The 19,778-nt window shown below is 43.7% G+C and overlaps 1 protein-coding gene across 5 annotated transcripts in view; it reads right to left on the reverse strand.

The window, feature by feature from the left end:
* The window catches only part of PARG (poly(ADP-ribose) glycohydrolase), a 77,071-nt gene that overhangs the window by 17,909 nt on the left and 39,384 nt on the right, over nucleotides 1–19,778 (reverse strand). For all 5 annotated transcript variants that reach the window (XM_075610478.1, XM_075610480.1, XM_075610479.1 and 2 more), the window contains 5 exons: nucleotides 15,794–15,886; nucleotides 9,160–9,317; nucleotides 3,126–3,205; nucleotides 2,970–3,030; nucleotides 1,883–1,958 (listed from right to left, as the gene is read on the reverse strand). In XM_075610478.1, the coding sequence (XP_075466593.1) occupies nucleotides 1,883–1,958; nucleotides 2,970–3,030; nucleotides 3,126–3,205; nucleotides 9,160–9,317; nucleotides 15,794–15,886 (468 nt within the window). The remainder of the gene's footprint in view (nucleotides 1–1,882; nucleotides 1,959–2,969; nucleotides 3,031–3,125; nucleotides 3,206–9,159; nucleotides 9,318–15,793; nucleotides 15,887–19,778) is intronic.

Below are 19,778 nucleotides of genomic sequence, written 5' to 3' on the forward strand. Positions count from 1 at the left end.
TCATGTGTGAAAAACTAAAACATTTTATTACCCAAGTGAAAAATGTACCTTCACGCTGCGTAGCAATACGCCTTGTATAATGACAGACCTCAAATAAACATGTCCTATATACATTTTCCCCATGCAGGAGAATACTTTTTCATTTGCCTTGAAAATGGTCCCCAGCATGATGGCTTCAACGCATATTGACTAGTGGCCACAGAATACAGTCAGATGCTTCCAGCAGCTAAGTCCCTTCTCATTAGGAATAACGAATATTAATATTGAGTTCTCCATGTATGTGTGGATCTTGTGTTCTGTACCAGGGGTGCTAAACTCTAGTCCTCAAGCCCCCCTCAATGTTCAGGATATCCCAACAGCAGCACAGGTGCTCAATCAGAGCAGTTGTTTTCCAAACAGAGCACGGCCAGCGACTAAGACGTGAAAATGAGGGATCCCAGGCAAACTTCAAAATGAACAGATCAAGTATTTATTGCAAGCTTCAAATCAGCATGGATTACATGCACACACCTACGCGTTTCATGCCGGAGCACTTCATCAAGGTGTTTAAAATGCAATATATGAACACTCTGCTATTATCTGGACATTTATTGGATTGACTCATCTTATTTCAAGCTACCCTTGATTTTACAGAGCACCACAACATCCATTGTTCTATTGGCTCAATCAAAGTCTCAGTCAAAAACAGAGCCTATGATTGAGCCACCTGTGCTGAAGCAGGGATATCCTGAAAACCTGACTTGCACTGTCATCCCTGTTCTATAACACTATTACCTAAAACTCTGGTTTGAGGCTGGCGATCTCTACATACAAGAAGCTTTTGGTGTTTTGAAGTGAGCCTGCGCGGTTTTACCTTGCGTCATGCACTGTGTTTTTTTGCATTGGTAGCCAGATGAATAAATGGGGATTTACATTTTAAAACCCCAGTTTCTCGGAGCAGAAAAAAAAAATGTTGATGTATTTTATCAAGATGTGTTTTCTAGCGATGGTTTATTATCACAAAACAGAGGCACAAAGTGGATAGACGATATAGCAAATCAAGTCTGGCTCCCGGCCTGCATGTGAGGATTGAAAAGCAATAGGAATAATCCTGTTAGCCAACTACCAGGGGACGAAATAAAGAGAGATAACAGGACATTCCCACAGCTGACGAACAAGGAGAAGAACAAGGTTTAAATGCTTAAATATGTTACACATGTTGAAGGGGGATGATTTGAACTTCCTGGTCCCTAAAATTGGGGGAAGGGGAGCAGAAAATAAAGACGGAAACTATCGATTTATAAAGTCTGTTTTTTTCTTGCTAGTTTTGTACTTTATATATATTGAAAAACTACATTTGGGGGGGGGGGGGGAGAGGGGTGAAATCTCCTTGTGCTAGCAACGGTCATACATGAAGTCCAATGACTTCACAGCAAAGACCTCAGGCATGCAACCTTTGTATATTCTAAGAGTAAGAACAAACTGCACCTGTTATGTTGCAATTCTCTGCTCATCTGAAGGTTAAAAGGAGAGTTTCTGGTTTAAAGCCCCTGAATATTAACATCTTCCATAAGCATTATTAACTAAAACTAATCATTTCCAACAAACACTCCCCATTGTCCCATAATGCACTGAGAGTGTTTCTATGTCTGTGTTTGTTGTTCAGAAGAGCCCATTAGTGGGGTGGTGACTTCAATTTTGTTTTTTTCCCCCCAGCTTTTTCCACTAAGAAACTTTTCAGTATAACACTCATAGGCAGGTCCAAGAACCCACAAGTTACTTCAGTATTTATATACATTTTCTCTACGCCAACTTCCCGTCTCTGCAGATACATTACCCATTGTATTTACAAGGGGTTGGCGATCACAAATCTTTACCATTTCTTGTTTATATGCACACTAACCTGCAGCATTCCATGCCCGTTGCCTTCAATGGTCCCTTCACATGCAACGTGTAGCCTGGTCAGCTTATGACGAGATCTGAAATCGTAAGAGGAACAGCTCAAGTACGAGATACGGAGCTCACCAACTGTACGGACTAGACGGACATCTGCATGGTTATTCTGTAATCAACAACATAGATACACACCAAGCAGAAGTAGAAATCCTAGGATTCCAGCGGTGCACAGACAAGTAGAGTAGGGGACCAGCAAGGTGTGGGTTTAAAAATATTTATTGATAGAACATAGTATAGGGGACACACACTCTGACCACCTAGATACACACCAAGATACTAATATACCAAGTGATTCCGTCACATACTGTATGTAGACCACAGGTGTTAAGGTCCAAGGGACTCATTTATGAAAGAGCAGTACCGACAGTGCTATATCCAATTGTTGTTTTTGAAGGGTCCATTTCCATGAAACCAATCAAATAAAGATTTTTATGGAATATACGTGCCCGATTTGTGTCTAAAGGCCCACACTCGGGGAAGGCGTGCTACTGGTCTTCCAGAGGCTGAAGCTTGGCAAGAACTCTACAAGCTAAATCATTGACCTCGATATAAACAGGAATAGAATCGACGTTCGGACTGGCGACATATCTGCCTGGTGCCACTGCAGTCCAGGATGTTTCCTGAATAAATACATATTGCGGCAAACACGTATGATAGATACCTTACGCGCCTATAATGGAGGTTATTAGCTGCAATTTGATCTCTAAGCTTGGGCGAGAAATAAAAACTCGTCTGAGAAAAATGCCATGTATAGTTTTTGTATTTTTCTGCAATAAACTATTGTTATTCTCTATTAAGTACAAAACAAAAAAGTATGGCGATTGATGCACGGTAATAAAATGTGTTTATTAGTATCATGTATGTTAGAGTGACATGAAATCACACACAGATTAGTTCCATCAGTTCAGGGAATATTTTACGGACGTGCTTTGCATTGACCACAGTGAATCCCTGCTATATATTTGTCATGGGTGAAGGTTAATAAACCGATGTTGTCAAGAGGATTCATGTGCATTGAAATGTCAATGGCTCACCTCTCCCATTCAGGAAACTCATCAAGACTCTGACGCGTGAATGTCACCAAGCCAGTGGGCCCTGATAAAGACAGTGTTCAAAAATGAGTGTTTCACAAAAGGAAAATTCCACAGAGTATTTCAAATAAGGGGGAAAAAAAAAGGAAAAGGACTTACTCTTCTCTGTTACCCTTCTAAAATAACAGAAGAGCGTTTTCAGTTTCTCGGCTTTCTTTGGGTTTTTTCCTTCAAACAACCTGAAATGAAGAACAAAAGACAAATGTTGCCCCAAAATATGTGCCCCATTTGCAATTACACCAAAATGTGTACAACGAATAAGAAATCACACCGATAAAAATAAACACTTCCTCGTGAGCGAGAAGGTGTAACTCTCGTTGCATAGTAGGCCGAAAGATTTATTCTATTTAATCTTTAACAAATCAATCATCGAAGGGATTTAACCCGGGTCACAAGCAACGGTCTCCTCGTCCTTCTACTTAAAAGACCAGTGCCATTACCACTACCTATTTCATCTGTAAGCAAGAGAACAGCCTGCCCACTTCTTTGTACCTTTATAATCTCGTGTAGCCGATAAAATAACCTTATGTAAAGAATTTAACACGCTCGCTAGCTTCCTTAAATTAATATAACCATGTAGAAATCAAAGATGCATTTCATTTTGTTTCTTTGGAAATGACTAATTGCATTTCTTAGGTTTCACCGATTAGGAAAGTTTGTCAATGGAGTGTTCCCGTAGCCCACCCTCCATTTGTGAGAAAGCCAATACGGATAAAGGGAGGGAGTGTTTTTACCGTGCAAACTCTTGTTGAAAGCACAACACACAAAATGGAAAAGCCAGAGGAAATCGCACTCTCCCAAGTCTCAGCTCATCATGTTTACAAACCAACTTTAAAATGGTTTACAAAATAGTTGTACGTTTCAGATTGTGGTAAACAGTCCAGATGTAACCCCTTAAACATCACCGACATTAGTGCACTCTGATTGTAGGAGGGATTGCCGTTTTACAGTGGCTTGTGCAGACAGAAGCTTTAAGGATAGGTCTCGCATGGTACATGAGAGTAATACTTATCTACAGGCCACTCCAGCAATCAAGTGGTTAAACATAACACGCATTAAAAACAACCTCTCTACATGGGATTAAGATACAGACAAAATGGTGGCAGTGAGACACACGGCTATGGTTGCCAGAGCTGCTGCTTGCAGAAGGGATGTGAATCTGTTTCAGTCACGGAATCTAGGAGTGGCGAGCGGTCTGCCGCACACAGCAAAGGATTACTGCAGTCACTCGGACATTAACATTGTATTAATGGCAGAGCAAAGCAAGTTTCGGGGGAAACACTTTGTCAAGTGCAAGTTTTTTTACTTGACAAAGGGGTCCCCCGAAATATGCTTTACTCAACAATAAAAGAATCCTTTGCTGGGTGCGGCAGACAACTTGCCTACACAGGATTAAAAAAACAACAACTTTCCAAAACTACAGGTAATCGCACACACAAAAGGACATAATATCAGAGCAATATACAGTATTCCTTCATTTAATTGCCAACAATGTAAAGGGCTTATGTAAGGAAGCCTAAACAACCCCAAAGGAGAGGAAAACACTTATAATGGAAAAAAGTTATCTGGTGCATAGTATTTTCTGAAATGTCTGTCTCAAATGCCTTAAAGCACATTGGGAGGACAAAGACAATGCAATAAAGCACATCTCCTTTATTTCAAGCCAACATGCTGACTGCATCGTATCCCTTTGCTCAAAGCAAGACTCGCGCAAGCATCACTCGTGCTTTCCACGGAGGAAACTTGGGGACTTTTGCTCGAGTAGGATCTGCCCCAGGAGCTCTGTGCATAAGAGGTGCACTTTGCAGGATGTAGGAAGTAGTGTTTGATTGAAAAGGAAAGGAAAAAAGCGGCATTGTCTATTCAATAGCTGCAAACAATCAGAGACAGCTCCCAGCTATAAATGTTTGTGGAATAGGAATGACCTCTATTTGTTTGTATATGTGATCTGTTTTTAAGAAGAGCCCGGAGTCTGACTTCAGTGTTTTCAACAATTTTAGTCTCTCTGAAGAGAGTGCAGATTTACCCAACAAGTACTGAGAGTTTGATTGCTTTGATCCTCTTAAAAAGATATTGTCTTGGGCAGTTATTAAATAGTAAATGCTATGGAGGGACAGGGCTGCCTTTCTGCAGTGACATGCAAGATTACACAGCAAGTCTGGAAGATCCGTTATTTGATGCATAAAGTATTGGTTTCTAGGTTCTTAAAATGGCTATTTGTTTTTTGGTCAAACCCCTGGTGAGTTCCGATGAGCAGAATTATTACAGATGTTAACATGAAAGTCATATTGGATTCTAGAACGCCTAAATCTTACTTATTTGGGCCAGTGTGTACTGGACATGTTTTGCGGTTTGTCCAGTATAAACTAATTTTTCTTTCTACCATTTTCCACTGGAAGATGGGTAGTGATGGGTAGGGTTAAAAGTAGACAGCCTTGATCAGAATGCCAGACATAGGCATGGAAAAAGCGAGTGTTCATTTGTTTGGACATGACATTGCGTCGGTGTCGCCGGCACTATAAACGCAGCCTAAGGGCTGGGACCCGCTGCGCCCGGCGGCGCGGGCGGCCGCGTGAGCGTTCCCCACCAGCAGGGGAATCTTGAGCCGGTCCCAGTCCCCCCGCGCTGCACGGCTCACAACGCGCTGTGACGCGTCAGCCGCCAGGGGATGCAAGAAAATTGTGATCCCGAGCGGTGACGCGTCACGTGGTGCGCTGATGAGCCTATCAGCGGCGGGGGCGGGAGCGGGAGCTGCCAGACAGCTTCCTACACAAGGTAGGGTGTGTGTGTGTGTGTGTGTGTATCAGCGTGTGTGAGGGCATTTGTGGGAGAAGGGGGAGGGAGCGGGAGCTGCTTACCTTCCAGCAGCCCGCAGCAGCTCCCTCCTGCAGCCCGGGAGACCGAGCCCGTGGAGGGATGGGGGGGGGGGGGGGGTAGCGGGTCCCTCCGCTCAAACCATACTCCCCCCCTCCCACTCCCTACAGACCGCATATCGCGGTCTGTGCCTGTCAGCGCGCCGCCTGTCTGCAGTGCGGGCGCGCTGACTGAGGGAGCGGGGCCTTAGCCTAAGAAGGATTACATACATGGAGGCTCAACTCCAGTCCTCAAGCCCCTCCTCCCCCCCCAACAAGTCAGGTTTTCAAGCTATCCCAGCTTCAGCACAGGTGTGAAGTCTTCGACTGAGCCACCTGTGCTGAAGCAGGGATATCCTGAAAACCTGACCTGTTGGGGGAGCTTGAGAACTGGAGTGGAGCACCCCCACGTTAGAAGACCAGAGCACGTGCTGTCCGCCTTGCGGCCTGTGGAAGCGGAGGTCTGTGAATGAAGCATTCATGTGCGGAGAATTCGTCCAATTACAGGAGCGCTGTAAAGAGATGGAATAGCGAGGCTGCGCCTCTTGTGAAATTAAGTCATTGATAAACGACTTGCAGGAGAATGATTTCTCCTGCGGTGAGTCAGATCTGCTTTGTATTTATCCATCTCTTTTTGCGAGAGCTTCTGTCAATCTGCCATGTAACTCTGCTTCGATTCAACTGGGAGACAGATGCATTCCAATGGAGGACCGAGGAAGCAATTGTTTATCTCCAGCCGTACATCTTCCAGTGGAATCGATGGTAATCAAATTGGAGATCTTTTAATAGGCATTTAGGCATGCAGGGTACCGCAGAGCAGACAGAACAAAAGGTCACACGTTTCTAACATCAGGAGTCATGCAGCAGCAACAAAATGTAATTCGATTTTCAACATCAGCCCAAGACTGGATTCTGAAAGTGGGCTAACCCTTTCACTGCCAGAGGGGCGGGATATACATTGCACCGTAACACAGGGGCCTACAGCAACCCCTCTCCTCGGGGGCTTTAGACAGGCCAGGGTTGTGAGCAAATTAAAAGTTATGGTCCATGTTTTCTGCATTATGGTTCTCCCCTTTTTACACCTGAAGCTACCGGGTCAAAAGCAGCAGCAACCTCCTGTCTGTCTGTATCTCTAGCTTTCCTCAAGACGAATGCCCCCCAAAATAAAATAAAACATTTCTAGCCTATCTAAATGGGGTGGTGTGGTGTACAGGATCTCAGCTATGGTCCCCCTCCCCCCCCCCCATTCTGTAGCGGCAACAGTTAAATTTTTTGTCATTTCTTTTAAGGCCATAATTTTTTTTTATGGCTGCCGGGTTCACCAATTGGAAGTCGCTACATCACCTCCCGAAGGCGCTGCAGCATTCTATTGGCCGCGGGCGTGAGCCCTAACCCCTCTGCCATTTTTTTTTGTCCAGTGGACAGACATTCGTCCCCATGCCGGCACCACAAGAACTAGGTGGTCCACGGGACATCGTGACCACGGAGCAGCTGTGGGTCATCATTGGTTCAGGGAAGGCAATACATCTCCCCCCTCACCCCCCCAAGAGAGAGAGAGATTTCTGATTTAACAAACTCCTGGCCTTTGACACAGGTCACAAATAGTGACACATGTCAAAGTAAAGTTAAGCTACAAAGCGTAGGTCTGGCAGAAAGTAAAGTCAATTGGGCTTTCCATGCAATAGTGCTGGGTCAGGGCTGTCACGCTTGATAGAATGAGGCCCATTATCTTTAACAAAGGGCCAAATTTACTAAATGGTGTTAAGCCTCATGGCCTCCCCATGACCTGTTCATTTGCAAAATGACCAACCTCAAATGAGCCTTTTTATTAAAAGCGCAAGAAAAGAACGACAAAATATCCTGAAAACTGAACGGTTTTTAGCAACAAAAAAATTGTGAGTTCTTGTCTTCAATGAAAAAGATTCCTGCAAAAAAAAAAAAAAAAAAAACCACAAAAAAAACCCCCCTAATTTGCGTGCAATTTTCAGGTTAAGGGTGTTCTGTTTGACGTGCAAAGGAGAGAATCTATTGAAGGACACAAGATAACTTACGCAACTAGTGAGAACCAAACTGTGGCTTGCCACAAAAACTGCATGCAAAGGTTTGCTTTTAGTTGCACATATAAATTGAATACGTCTTTTAGTTGAATAGGTTAATTCGTGCTGGTGGGAGAATGATGAATTACAAAGTCTCTCCCAAATCTGTGAGATGTCACATGTCCGTTTCCATTACGTACTTTGTTAAATACTGCGTGAATACTGAATTTGGCAAGATTTGCTCATTTGCATATAACATTTGCATATCCCATAGAATTTCAAAGACCAAACCAATGCCCCCTTAACTTTCTTCCCACGGTTTGAACCTGTGAGCACGCTTTATTAAATATGGTGTGATGAGCCATTTCCAACTCAAAGCCCAATCTTATAGTTTAATGAATCACTTCAGTGCCCTAATGAGGCATGGCGCCCGTCCATAAAAATGCCCCCCCCAGGAGCCCTTATGACAAGCACCACTGGCCTTTGCTCGTTCTTTCAGCGCGTTATGCGATTGTGTACTACACTGAAGCAGGGGTGGGAGGGGGGGGCGTTTCCCCCCTCCTCGCCACATCCGGCCACAACAGAAAACTTATCACGTGAACGCTCTGGAGAACGGTCACCTGAGGCGGAAGTGCTGGAGGGTCTGTGGAGGTGGCACAACCCTCCCCTCTGGCACTGAAAGGGTTAAAAAGGTCACAGTGCGTTTCTGGTGTTTCTTTGGTAACTGCGCTCAGGAAAGATCCCCCCAATGAAGGTATGGCATTCGGGTCTCCAGATGCACAGCCCACTGGCTGAGCCCCACCTCCTATAAATCACTCTGACACTTTATTACGCAGTAATGAATACAAGCAGACCCAGTAATGTCGGTGTTTCCTAAGGAAAATCTATACGTTGATTGCTTTTCTAATGATACTTTATTTTTTAAAACAGAAACAAACAAAAAAATATGGTATCCCGCGCCAAAGAAAGAGAATCATAACGAATTAATTGTAATGTTAAAAATGTTCATCGTTTGTCACATGTTACTTAGACATTAACAATATATTTCATATACAGATAGAATATATAGTGCTGTGCATGGAATTTTGCCAGGAAGAATGCGTCCTTGCCCTGAAGAGCTTACAATCTAATGTGTGTCCCAGGTCACAGGAAGAGCCGACACTGGGATTACGTCATAAGGCACTTCCCTTTCCGCACACCATATACCCATCGCTGTGCACAGGTGTACAAGCTTTGTAACGGTACCTGTTGAAGTTGATGTCTGGGTAGCTGGAATACTCAGACTTTGTCCTGGCGTTCCGCCGCGGGAAGGTGCAGAAGAAAGCGTTGGCCAGCAGGGACGCCACCTGTTCCTGGGACATTGTGATGGAGTGATTCATTTTTTGCTTCAGCAGTGGGATAGGCTGGAACAGGGGAGAAATTAAACAATAAATTAAAAAAAATAAGGTCAGCGGGAGCCCGCGTTAATTCGTTTCGCAATTTAGAAAACATGAGCACAGGATTGCGTTTGCCAATTTAGAGCAGGACTAATTTAGCACTTTCAGCTGGTTCTTAAATCAACAGCCCATTAAACTCAAGACCCATTTATTCTGCGTGATTGGGATAAGGGCTTTTGCTTGACAGATTGCAAATCTTCAATCAATACAAATAATAGATCACTGTATACAATCAAGGCTAGAGCTATATACTTGAAGTGGAGAGGGTAGGCATCAAGAAGACCAAGAATATTTTATAATGAGCGTATACATTATTAACAAGAATCATACAGGAGTGTACTTTTGGTTGAAATGGTTGCTAAGAACACAGACAACATCAGTATCCGATGGGATAAGCCTTACTGCAGGTATTATTTCAATTCAACATATTCTACCAGCAATGAAACATACAGGTTCATTATCTCATTTTGAAGTATTTCCCGAGATACAACACAGAAAAACAGACAATTGGTCTCCAACAGCCTGAATAATAAGGCACAGCGGGCTAGGCAATAGGTCTAATTGCATGGTAAAAAGAAATAACAAGAAGTAAAGGAGGAGGCTGCCGGCTGACACGGTGGAAGAACCTTAGACAATTTTGCCCCGAATGGTATGTTACATCTACAATATGGTTCATCAGCAGAGGCGAAACCAGGGCTGGGCGGGCACGGCCGCAGGCTGATGAGGGGCACAGAAGTCTGTTTATTGTAGCGTTTTGGGGTGTATTCTCAAAGCTCCGAGATAGCCCTTCCATGCAATCCGACTCGGGTCAGAATGCATGGAAGGGCGATCTCGGACATTTGCGAAAACGCCCCTTTAATTTCAACCATCCGTTGGGGGTGCAGTTGGTGAAACTTACCCCAGGCGCATAAATACCTAGCTCCCCCCCTGCTCATCAGCATTATTTAGCACTTACATGCAACTTATTTAAGAATTGCATTCATTTATGCTGGTTAAGTTTCCATATTGGTCAAGGAACTGGGTGGTTTAAATTAGGATTTATAATAGGTTCAATTGCAGGTCTCATTGATTAATATATTAAAGACTTCCAGAACCGAGATACAATCCAGTCAAACTACAATGAAAGGACTCCACATTCCAGAAGATTTCAGACACTAGTTTCTCTTTCACAGATAGAGGGGTCATGTTAAAATGACATTTTACATACAGCTTAACTCCGACTTAAAGAGCAGAGTTGTAGTAACATCACTGCCTTTAATTCAAGGGAGTTTGATACGAATCCCATGGTCATCTCCCTTATCTTATGTAATTTGGAAGGCTCTTTAATATCCTGCCATCTCAAACAAAGAATTCGACGGTAAGGGATTCAAATAAAAATCCCTGTACAGAACTGTGTACACTGCAGCGCTACATGGGAAACAATATATTTATGATCATATTGTGACTTGAAATATAGTGAACAGTTGTAAATCATGGTTTAAAATGCCAAAACAGGCCTTAATTTTACAATATGTAAAGTACAAAGACACATAGGTTAACCTCTCTCCTGCTAGAAAAACGTGCTATTCTTTTACATCAACAAAAAGGTGATTAATCAAGAGAAATAAATTAGAAATAATTGGTGCACAGGCTATAAATATTGTATTTTTTGTCCTTAGGAAATTATAGAAGGAAAACAATGAGAAAAAACAAATAATAAAAAATAAAAATCAATAGTCTTTACACTAGATCATTTACTATCATGGCTGTTTCCTAATCAGGCCAGAGAAAAGACAGGCTTCTCCATTTATCTCCATTATGGAAGCAGTTTACTCGTTCGCAGCCTCACAACCAAACCACAGCACTTCCCTTCGTGCCTGATTACACCCTGTGACCAGATTCAAAGCTGGTGCAGGGGACAGTGATATGATACCGCAAGACGGCACGTGTACAAGCTCATCCTCTAGTGCAGAGGCGGCCAACTCCGGTACTCAAGGGCCCCCCACCAGGTCAGGCTTTCAGGATATCCCTGCTTCAGCACAGGTGGCTCAATCAGTGGCTCAGTCAAAGACTGAGCCACTGATTGAGCCACCTGTGCTGAAGCAGGGATATCCTGAGAACCTGACAAGTTGGGGCATCTTGAGGACTGGAGTTACTGCCCTAGTAACAGAGCTGTCACCTATAAAATAACTGTATGCAAACCAGTGTCATAAATGTGCTATGAGGACCTCGCTCTAAAAAAGTGCACCTGGAATGCCATGTTATTTACAGACAAAGTCTTGCTCTCAGAGTATTACACAGGCCCTCGCTTTTCTTTACTGCATATGCAAAGATTTTGTTTAAGGATAAAACCCAGGAGGCCGAGCTCATAGTGCGATGTGCAGTACTTACCATTGACAATGAGATCATGATGTTGCCATTATAATGGCACAGGGAGCACAAATACACACCCTGTTCTACTGAATGGATAACAACCCTATACAGCTGTGCACAGGTTGTTAATATATTAGGTTACCTTCCTTGTTCGTGCCTGGAACCCTCCATATAAAAGCACATACATTTAATTTGTCGTGGGTTTATTAAGATTACAAAAGGATAAGGGAACGGGGAACATCCAGTGCGTTATGTAAAAAACAAACACTCCAGTAGTGTAATATGCAAAGGCAGATGGTACAGTAATTGGCTGAAATAACTCCAATGATTAAGAGGATGAAAAGGTAAAAAAAGGGGCACCGCAAAGAGAGCTTGAGCAAAAAAAATAAAATAAAAAAAGATTTATTGAGGCACCACAGAAAAAGGGGAAATCGGGTGCTCCACCCCAGTAGAACTTCATCCAAAATTAAAACATAGTAATGTGAATGGGAGTGGGTATTAATGAAATATAATTACCTGTGAGTCACTCCAACATGAGGGGTCGGGGTGATTTTGCGCAGATTTTTTGAATTATCTCAATTGAGGTGAGGGTATATAAAGCATCCAGTTGCAAATGTCCCATACTCCTTGATAAAGGACCTACCGGTCCGAAACGCGTAGGAGGGTGTGTTTTTCTTCCCCAATGGGGTGATGTTTTTTATTGGTCATGGACTGAAATAAATTGAACTTATTTTATCTATCACCTGACTCCCTGGCTGTGCGCCATTTGCTACATACAGGCATACCCCGGTTTAAGGACACTCACGAGTAAGTACATATCGCTCAATAGGCAAACAGCAGCTCACGCATGCGCCTGTCAGCATGTCCTGAACAGCAATATTGGCTCCCTACCTGTACCGAAGCTGTGCACAAGCGGGGAGACAATAGAGCCTGTTACACATGTGTTATTTACATCAGTTATGCACGTATATGACGATTGCAGTACAGTACATGTATCGGTAAGTGGGAAAAAGGTAGTGCTTCACTTTAAGTACATTTTCGCTTTACATACATGCTCCGGTCCCATTGCGTATATGATAATGCGGGGTATGCCTGTATTCTACTTTTATTGAGGCACCAGCCTAAAATGTAAAAGAAGAGCGCCCTTCACTAAGGTCATTCCTCTACCTGCTAACGCCAATGGTTATACTCACATTTAGTGAGAGATTTCAGGCCATTTAAAATCTATGGCAGATCCACCAGATATCTTCATGTGTGGGTTAACTCAAAAGAGAACGGAAAATAACCCGGAGTGCCAAGAGTAACTGTAAAATCTTTCCAAGTAAAATATACCCCATGCCTCCCAAATGAACACGCACATGTGGGTTTATTATGCCTAGACGAGGGAAGGAAGGGTTTTAGTGGTAATACCACTACATATAAAGCGGATGAACCTCGTTCGAATTTCTCATGGTCACCTTGGGCATATCAGTTTATCTGCACCCTATTCTATGGTGCCAGGACTTGTGCTAGGAAAATAATATGTACAGGACTACATACCTTGCTGTGCTATATAACAAAAAGTTATAGGAGCTTAGAATGTCCTCATGGGTCAGATGCAACTTAACCTGGCCCCTTTTTGCACTTTATTTCTACTACTACAAACTGTAATTGTGTTATTTCTATCATCTCATTTTTTAATTAACTTTTGACGGTACCAGTAACCAGATCCGATAGATCTATATTTGCATTTGTCAAAAAGAAATGGATAACAAACCCAGTAAACAAAGATAAAAAAAAACCAGAAGGAACTATATTGACGAGAGACTCTTCGCAAGAACTGGGGAGATGAAACGACTCGCGTCAGTCAGAAGTCTCATGCCTCGTTAACTCGTGTCCGACTCGGACCTAACCGCCTCGAGTGATCTCTGAGGCAGGCGCCATGTAAACAGATTTGGGGATTTCCTAATTGTCTGGTTTTCTGCTGACAGTGCAAATGTCAAAAAAGCACATATGAATATGTAAACAAATACACCGATATTCAAAAACAAGAACATATTTGAATGGAGATATTTGAAAGGAGCATCAATTACGGCACTTGAAACCTCAGACAGTTTGTGATACATATATACATATATACATACTAGAAATGCAAAGTATTGCACTACTGTATGATAATACAAAAACGCAACTACATTTCTCAGTGACGTTTGTGTCCAGAATAAGAGAGATTCTGTAGTTAAATTGCAACATAAAAGGGTTTAAACATTTAGAAAGACAATTTGAGCATTTGTTATCCTGTGTCTCTCTACCACGGTACCTGCTTACAATCTGGGGAGTCACAGAACAGACATTATAAATGGGATGAAGGAAATTCTGCGCATCTGTCTCATAAAAATGTTGCCTGGCCCAGAAGGGGAGGTGTACAAAACTGGCTACTTATATTTGACACAACTGTGCACACAAGAATGGAGCAGGGAATCAACAACACTGCTCTTTGTGTTGTTACTTAGCCCCGAAAGTGTCATATAAATGCTTCAACCGCACATTAAGTAAAGTTATGGTGGGTACAAAAAAAAAGTGTCAGAAACCCTCCGCCGTACACTGTATAGCAAATACAAATATCCCTTGTGAGCACATTTCACGTCTCAGACAGGTCTGCAAACCTGTCCTTCCCCATTATCTCTTTAGATCCAAGCTGCAGTGGAAGCATTGTGATTCTGGGAAATGACATGCAAATGAGCCCACAGTCACCTTTGCTTTAGCAGAAGGTGACACTATGTGCTCATTTGCATGTCATATCCCAGAATCCTTAGCTGCAGTGGAAGCACTATATGCTGAGAGATAATGGTGAGAAGCCGGGTTGCAGACCTGAATGTGCTCACATGGATATCTGTATTTGATATACTGTAGGTGCTTGAAACTGATGGTCGCACTGCGAGAGTCCTATATATCACAGTACGTCCTCCTTAGGATCTCAAGACTTGGACTATAAACAAACACACAATTTGACGGCAGATAAGAAGCACTTTGCCCACCGTGTCTGCTCACATGCCTACCTACTGTAAAACGTCAGCTTTCTGTAGGGCATCTTGTGGTCCAATATTTACAACACAAGTTTTACTAGGACCATATGAATACCACTGCCTACATGGTGCAAACATTTTTGGCTACGTCAGTTCTTGCGCCTGCTTTTTAAATTGCGTTTGACCCAAGGTGAAACTAATTTATACATCTGTTAAATGAAAAACACATAGAGTATTTCCAAAACATTAAACAAGGATTCCTTGTGGGAGTTGGTAATAGGCCGCTAAACGGGGCCATTTGATTTATAGCTTACATTAGGTGCACAAATAGGACAGGTTTCCTCTCTAGTATTATGAATAGGTCTTGTTCTTAGTATCCTACAAACCCTTAAGTAGAAGAAGCAGGAGCATCTTAACCTTTAACAAGAAACAAAACCCGACCCAACCCGACATGTAGACCTTGGCCATTAGTTATAGTTTAGGTAAAGAAGGGTGGGGGGCCGTGCTGGTCCTTTCTTCCATGTAGTAACATAGGAGGGAGAGGGAGTAGGGGGTATGATACCTTTTATTGGACCAACAAGTAGTTCATATGTTACAAGCCTCCAACCTCTCAGGCACAGCCATAGCCGATGAAGGACCCTGAGAGGTTGGAAAGCTTGTAACATAGCTACTAAATCAACCACTTGTTGGTCCGATAAAAGGTTCATACCCCCTACTCCCTCCTTTGTTTATAGTTTAGGTCAGGGGTGCGCAAACTCGGGGGGGGGGGGGAGAAGGTGGGGCGTGGCAGTTACAGAGGCCCCGTGCTTCCCCCGAAGGCATTTAAATTAAATGCTGGGGATCGCGCGAGGCCCCTGTAGCTTTACTTACCTTAACTTTCCAGCAACGCGTCACCATGGCAACCCGGCGGGGTCACATGACATCCCCGCAGTGTCATTTTAAGCCGTGCAGGGGGGCGGGCGCGAGCAAGGGGTGAGAAGAGGGAGGGGGGCGCAGGGAGAAGAGAGTTTGCGCAACCCTGATTTAGGTGAAGTTCTGTGCACCATTGTTCACAGGTCTGCAAGATGACGGAGCTGGTCTCTTTACCTGGGTGCAGATACTGGGGAGCTTTAGGGCACACTCAACCATGTCAGGTAGAATAGACTTGAAGAGATGAACGGCCTCCGCATCTTCAAGCACCTGCAGGAGGCGAGATACAAAAGTCTGTTAAAGACCCTAAAAACCTAGCATGTCAACTCGGGATGCCTATAACAGAACATAGCAAGAACGGAAGAAATCGCAGTCGATGGCACATGGCTGTCAGAGACAGTGTCAACAATAAAAGGTGCTTCTCTGGTTACAACTTTACTTCAATTATTTCATTAGGCGATCAAGTAGTCCAGTTTCTGAGGAGTATTTGAGGAGATAAAGGCCCAAGTCACACGGAGCTGGCACTGGGTCTCACACATCAAGTGTTGGTAGTAGGTTCTTGGCTTATTAAAGGTATTGCCGGCACAATGCAGAATCCATGACCCACCTCCGATGAGTTCAATAGTACAATATACCGGTCTTTTTTCTGTACTTCCCTATCCTAAGCTCTAGGGTCTCTAGGAATCAATGTGATAAGAAGATCGGAAATAAAATGACACTTCCTCGGTACCATAGGATGCAAATTGTCATAAGGATATTAATATGATGCTCAGACTTAACTTTCTCCAATTTACAAAGATGTTCTGCATTTATTTTGCTCTGCTTGCATCAACGAGCGATTTCAGCGGTAGTTATACTGTAGGAGCGAGCAGTGGAGTACACTCTCAGCCCAGTATTATAATGGAGGTTTTTAAATTGGTCACCTCTTAGGCTGTGCTTATAGCGCCGTCACTGGAAAAATTAAATTGACTTGACTTCCAGTGATCGCGACCAAGCCGCCGGTTCTACTATAAGCGCACGCGATAGCGGCAATACATTAGTTTTGCGCAACATCGCGTCGCCGCCACTATCAGTGCAGCCGTACTGCAGCAGTTTTCCTGTCTCTTTGGAGGATTCATCAGAACTACCAGTTCTCAGATGCAAACATTTATTTTTTTAAACAACGAGTTTCATGCACCTGGTGCCAGTGCAAATTACTGCCAGAAAATCATTGTGCTGCATCAAAGCGGCAAACTGCATCGTGTTGAATGAAGCACACCGCCCTCTGAGCCCAAACTGCCGCCCTCAGAGCCCAAACTGCCGCCCTCAGAGCCCAAACTGCCGCCCTCAGAGCCCAAACTGCCGCCCTCAGAGCCCAAACTGCCGGGCGTTGTAGGTTGATCACTCCTGCTTAATGCAGCAGAACACGTGGTGCATTTAATAGGTTTGAAGCAGGGGGTCTCCGAAGCTAAATCCCATTACATTTCAGCTCCGCGGACCCCCTGCTCCCTGAGATACTTACCTCCGTAGGGGTGCAGGTAGCAGCCCTGCTGGTTTATATCACCGGTCACGCGGGCCAATAGGAAGCCACAGGGGACAACGTGGCGGCTTCCTATGAGCCAGAGTGATGCGGGAGCTTTAAGTCCACTGATCTGTTAGCCCCACACAGCCCAGCCGGAGGCGCTACTGGCACTCCCTACGGAGGTAAGTACCTAAGGAAGCAGGGGTCCCCACAGTGGAAATGAGCACAGTCCAGCTCCGGAGACCCCCTGCTTCAATCCTAGAACTGTAACATAAATTAAAAAAGGAAAGCTGGATTGCTGCTTTAAGGCCTCCTGACTGAACACATTGGAGCAGGACATGATGCTTTGTAACCTCTCTGATCAGCGATGGAAAGGATCATTTCCAGCACAAAAGAATAGTTTGTGAAAAATATGTTTAAAAAATCCAAACAGCAGGGATTGCCGCATTAACTTTCATTCATTGTTTTTAAATATTAGTATTGGAAACAGGGGAACCGGAACTAAACCGCATTGTTCTTAACCCAAGAGAACAGCAACAAACCCAAGAGAGCTCCCGGTTCCTGAGACTTATCGGTGTAGTTACCGGTGTTAAAGTTCTCTTCAGACTATTAAAAAAGCCACTAAATCTTACAGGTCCTGCAGTCCTACAGGAAGCAGCAATGTCATTGGCTGCAGCTTCCTATAGGGCGGCGATCTAAACCCAGGAAGTACTAACGGGACCTACTCTAAGTATTTAGGAGAGAAAAGAAGCTTTAAAACAAACAACCTAGTTCAGCTACAGCAGTGGTAGCCAATTCCAACTGATCGGGTTTTCAGGATATCCCTGCTTCAGCACAGGTGGCTCAATAAGTGCCTAAGTCGTTGACCGGGCCACTGATTGAGCCACCTGTGCTGAAGCAGGGATATCCTGAAAACCGGACCTACTGGTGGCACTTGAGGACTGTATTTGGGCCCCCCTGAGCTACAGTATGGTGGGACTCTTCCCAGCTCCAATGCTGTGAATAACCAAACAAAACAAAAATGGGTCATTTCGGCGGGATTGCGGCTTTAATATGGGAAGACCAAATGAAAAACACTTAAAAAAAAGATATCCACGTAAAGCAGGTGTGTAACTGGCTGTCAGGATCTGCGGTTCCCTGCATCGCTGGGTTTGGACACCCTGTCTTTACAGGTAAGTGACACATGAATAGGGGGCTGACATGCTTTGTTGGCTGTCACAAGTGGTGTATGATATCACTCATCAACAGACACATTGGGGCCCTGGATTCTATGAGAACTGTCAACACTGGAGGCCTCTGGTTAAAGGTCCGCCGACAATAAAATGGTAATGCAACGCCTCTCTCCGGAATCAAAAAGAAGCTGCTTTCAGATGTCTAAATGTGCTGCCATGCATGTAATTAACCCCTTCAGGACCAGAGGGGTTGAGTTACAGTTGAAACCTCAATAAGCAACATATACTGGGAAAAGAACCATATGAAAGCGCTCAGTCATAACACCTAGTCTACGATTAAAGTTGGTTTCCCATTTTAGAATCTGGTTAATTATTAACTGGGTAAATTTAGGCTTAATAGTGCTGATCAGTATAAAAAAAAAAGTCCAAATTGTACCAAGCAATGGAATATGTTAGTACGTCATTAATAAATTATTTAACCACCACCATCGGAAGGGAACATAAACTTACATTATTTCTATTTTATTAACACTACAAGAACAGAAACATTTTTTTAATGATTAATCTAATTTCTTGTAACTCCTCTGGTAGTGAACGAGTTATAAAAAAATGGAAAATGTTTGAGAAGTGATGTTACAATGTCTGGAAGCCTGCCTGCCCCTTTAAGTGGCATATTACATTTCCTACTGAATTAATAGAGGCCTGAATAAACACGGTCACAAGTAATGCCCCTGTGTCATTACAAGTGGCTCCTCCGCAGGTAATGAAGGAGCGCGCCTGACAGCCTAAACAAGATGCTGAGATAGCACCCGACCACTATCTGATAGAGGGGAGCTTAAAATCCCAGCCTGACAGCTCATCAAATCATACAAAACTAACATAGAACGCATGATCCCAGACAGCTCCGTCCATCACGGTGCAGGGAGGAATAATCAGGCGAGGAAATGCCAACTGCATGCAGAGACAGCCAGAGTTTAGCATTTCTCTTCTGTATTGTGCTGGGTCTATAGTTTTGCTGCGGACGGCTGATTGATTGACTGACCGAACTGTATACCAGCAGCGATACAAATGCCTTCCATTTCACGCCAGTGCTTTTCTCTGCCAGCCCGTGGAAGTTTACCTTTGCTTTGTAGCGGGATTATTTAATGTCCTTGTGTTCGGAAGCTTCTTTAGAGAGTGTGTAGGAAACAAGAATTCCTCTTGGATTCCGAAGTGTGAAATTGTGTAGGTTGCGATACCTTTTCCGTGAATTATTCCTAGGTGAAATTATACGTGACGGAGCTTTCCAAGCCTCACGAGCGCACATTAAGAAAGGGCTCAAAAGCTCCGAACGGGAGCGTTCCTAATGGATGATATCATGTCACCCATTAGGAACGCTCACAGAGATCCACTAAAAAGGGGTCACCCTCACAATGATTCGAAGCTTCTCTTTGGCAAATGAATTGACATTTCATAGGTCTCGACACAAACTGTAAAAATGGAGCCTCAC

Source organism: Ascaphus truei, chromosome 8 (genome assembly GCF_040206685.1).
Source record: "Ascaphus truei isolate aAscTru1 chromosome 8, aAscTru1.hap1, whole genome shotgun sequence".
NCBI classification, from domain to species: domain Eukaryota; kingdom Metazoa; phylum Chordata; class Amphibia; order Anura; family Ascaphidae; genus Ascaphus; species Ascaphus truei.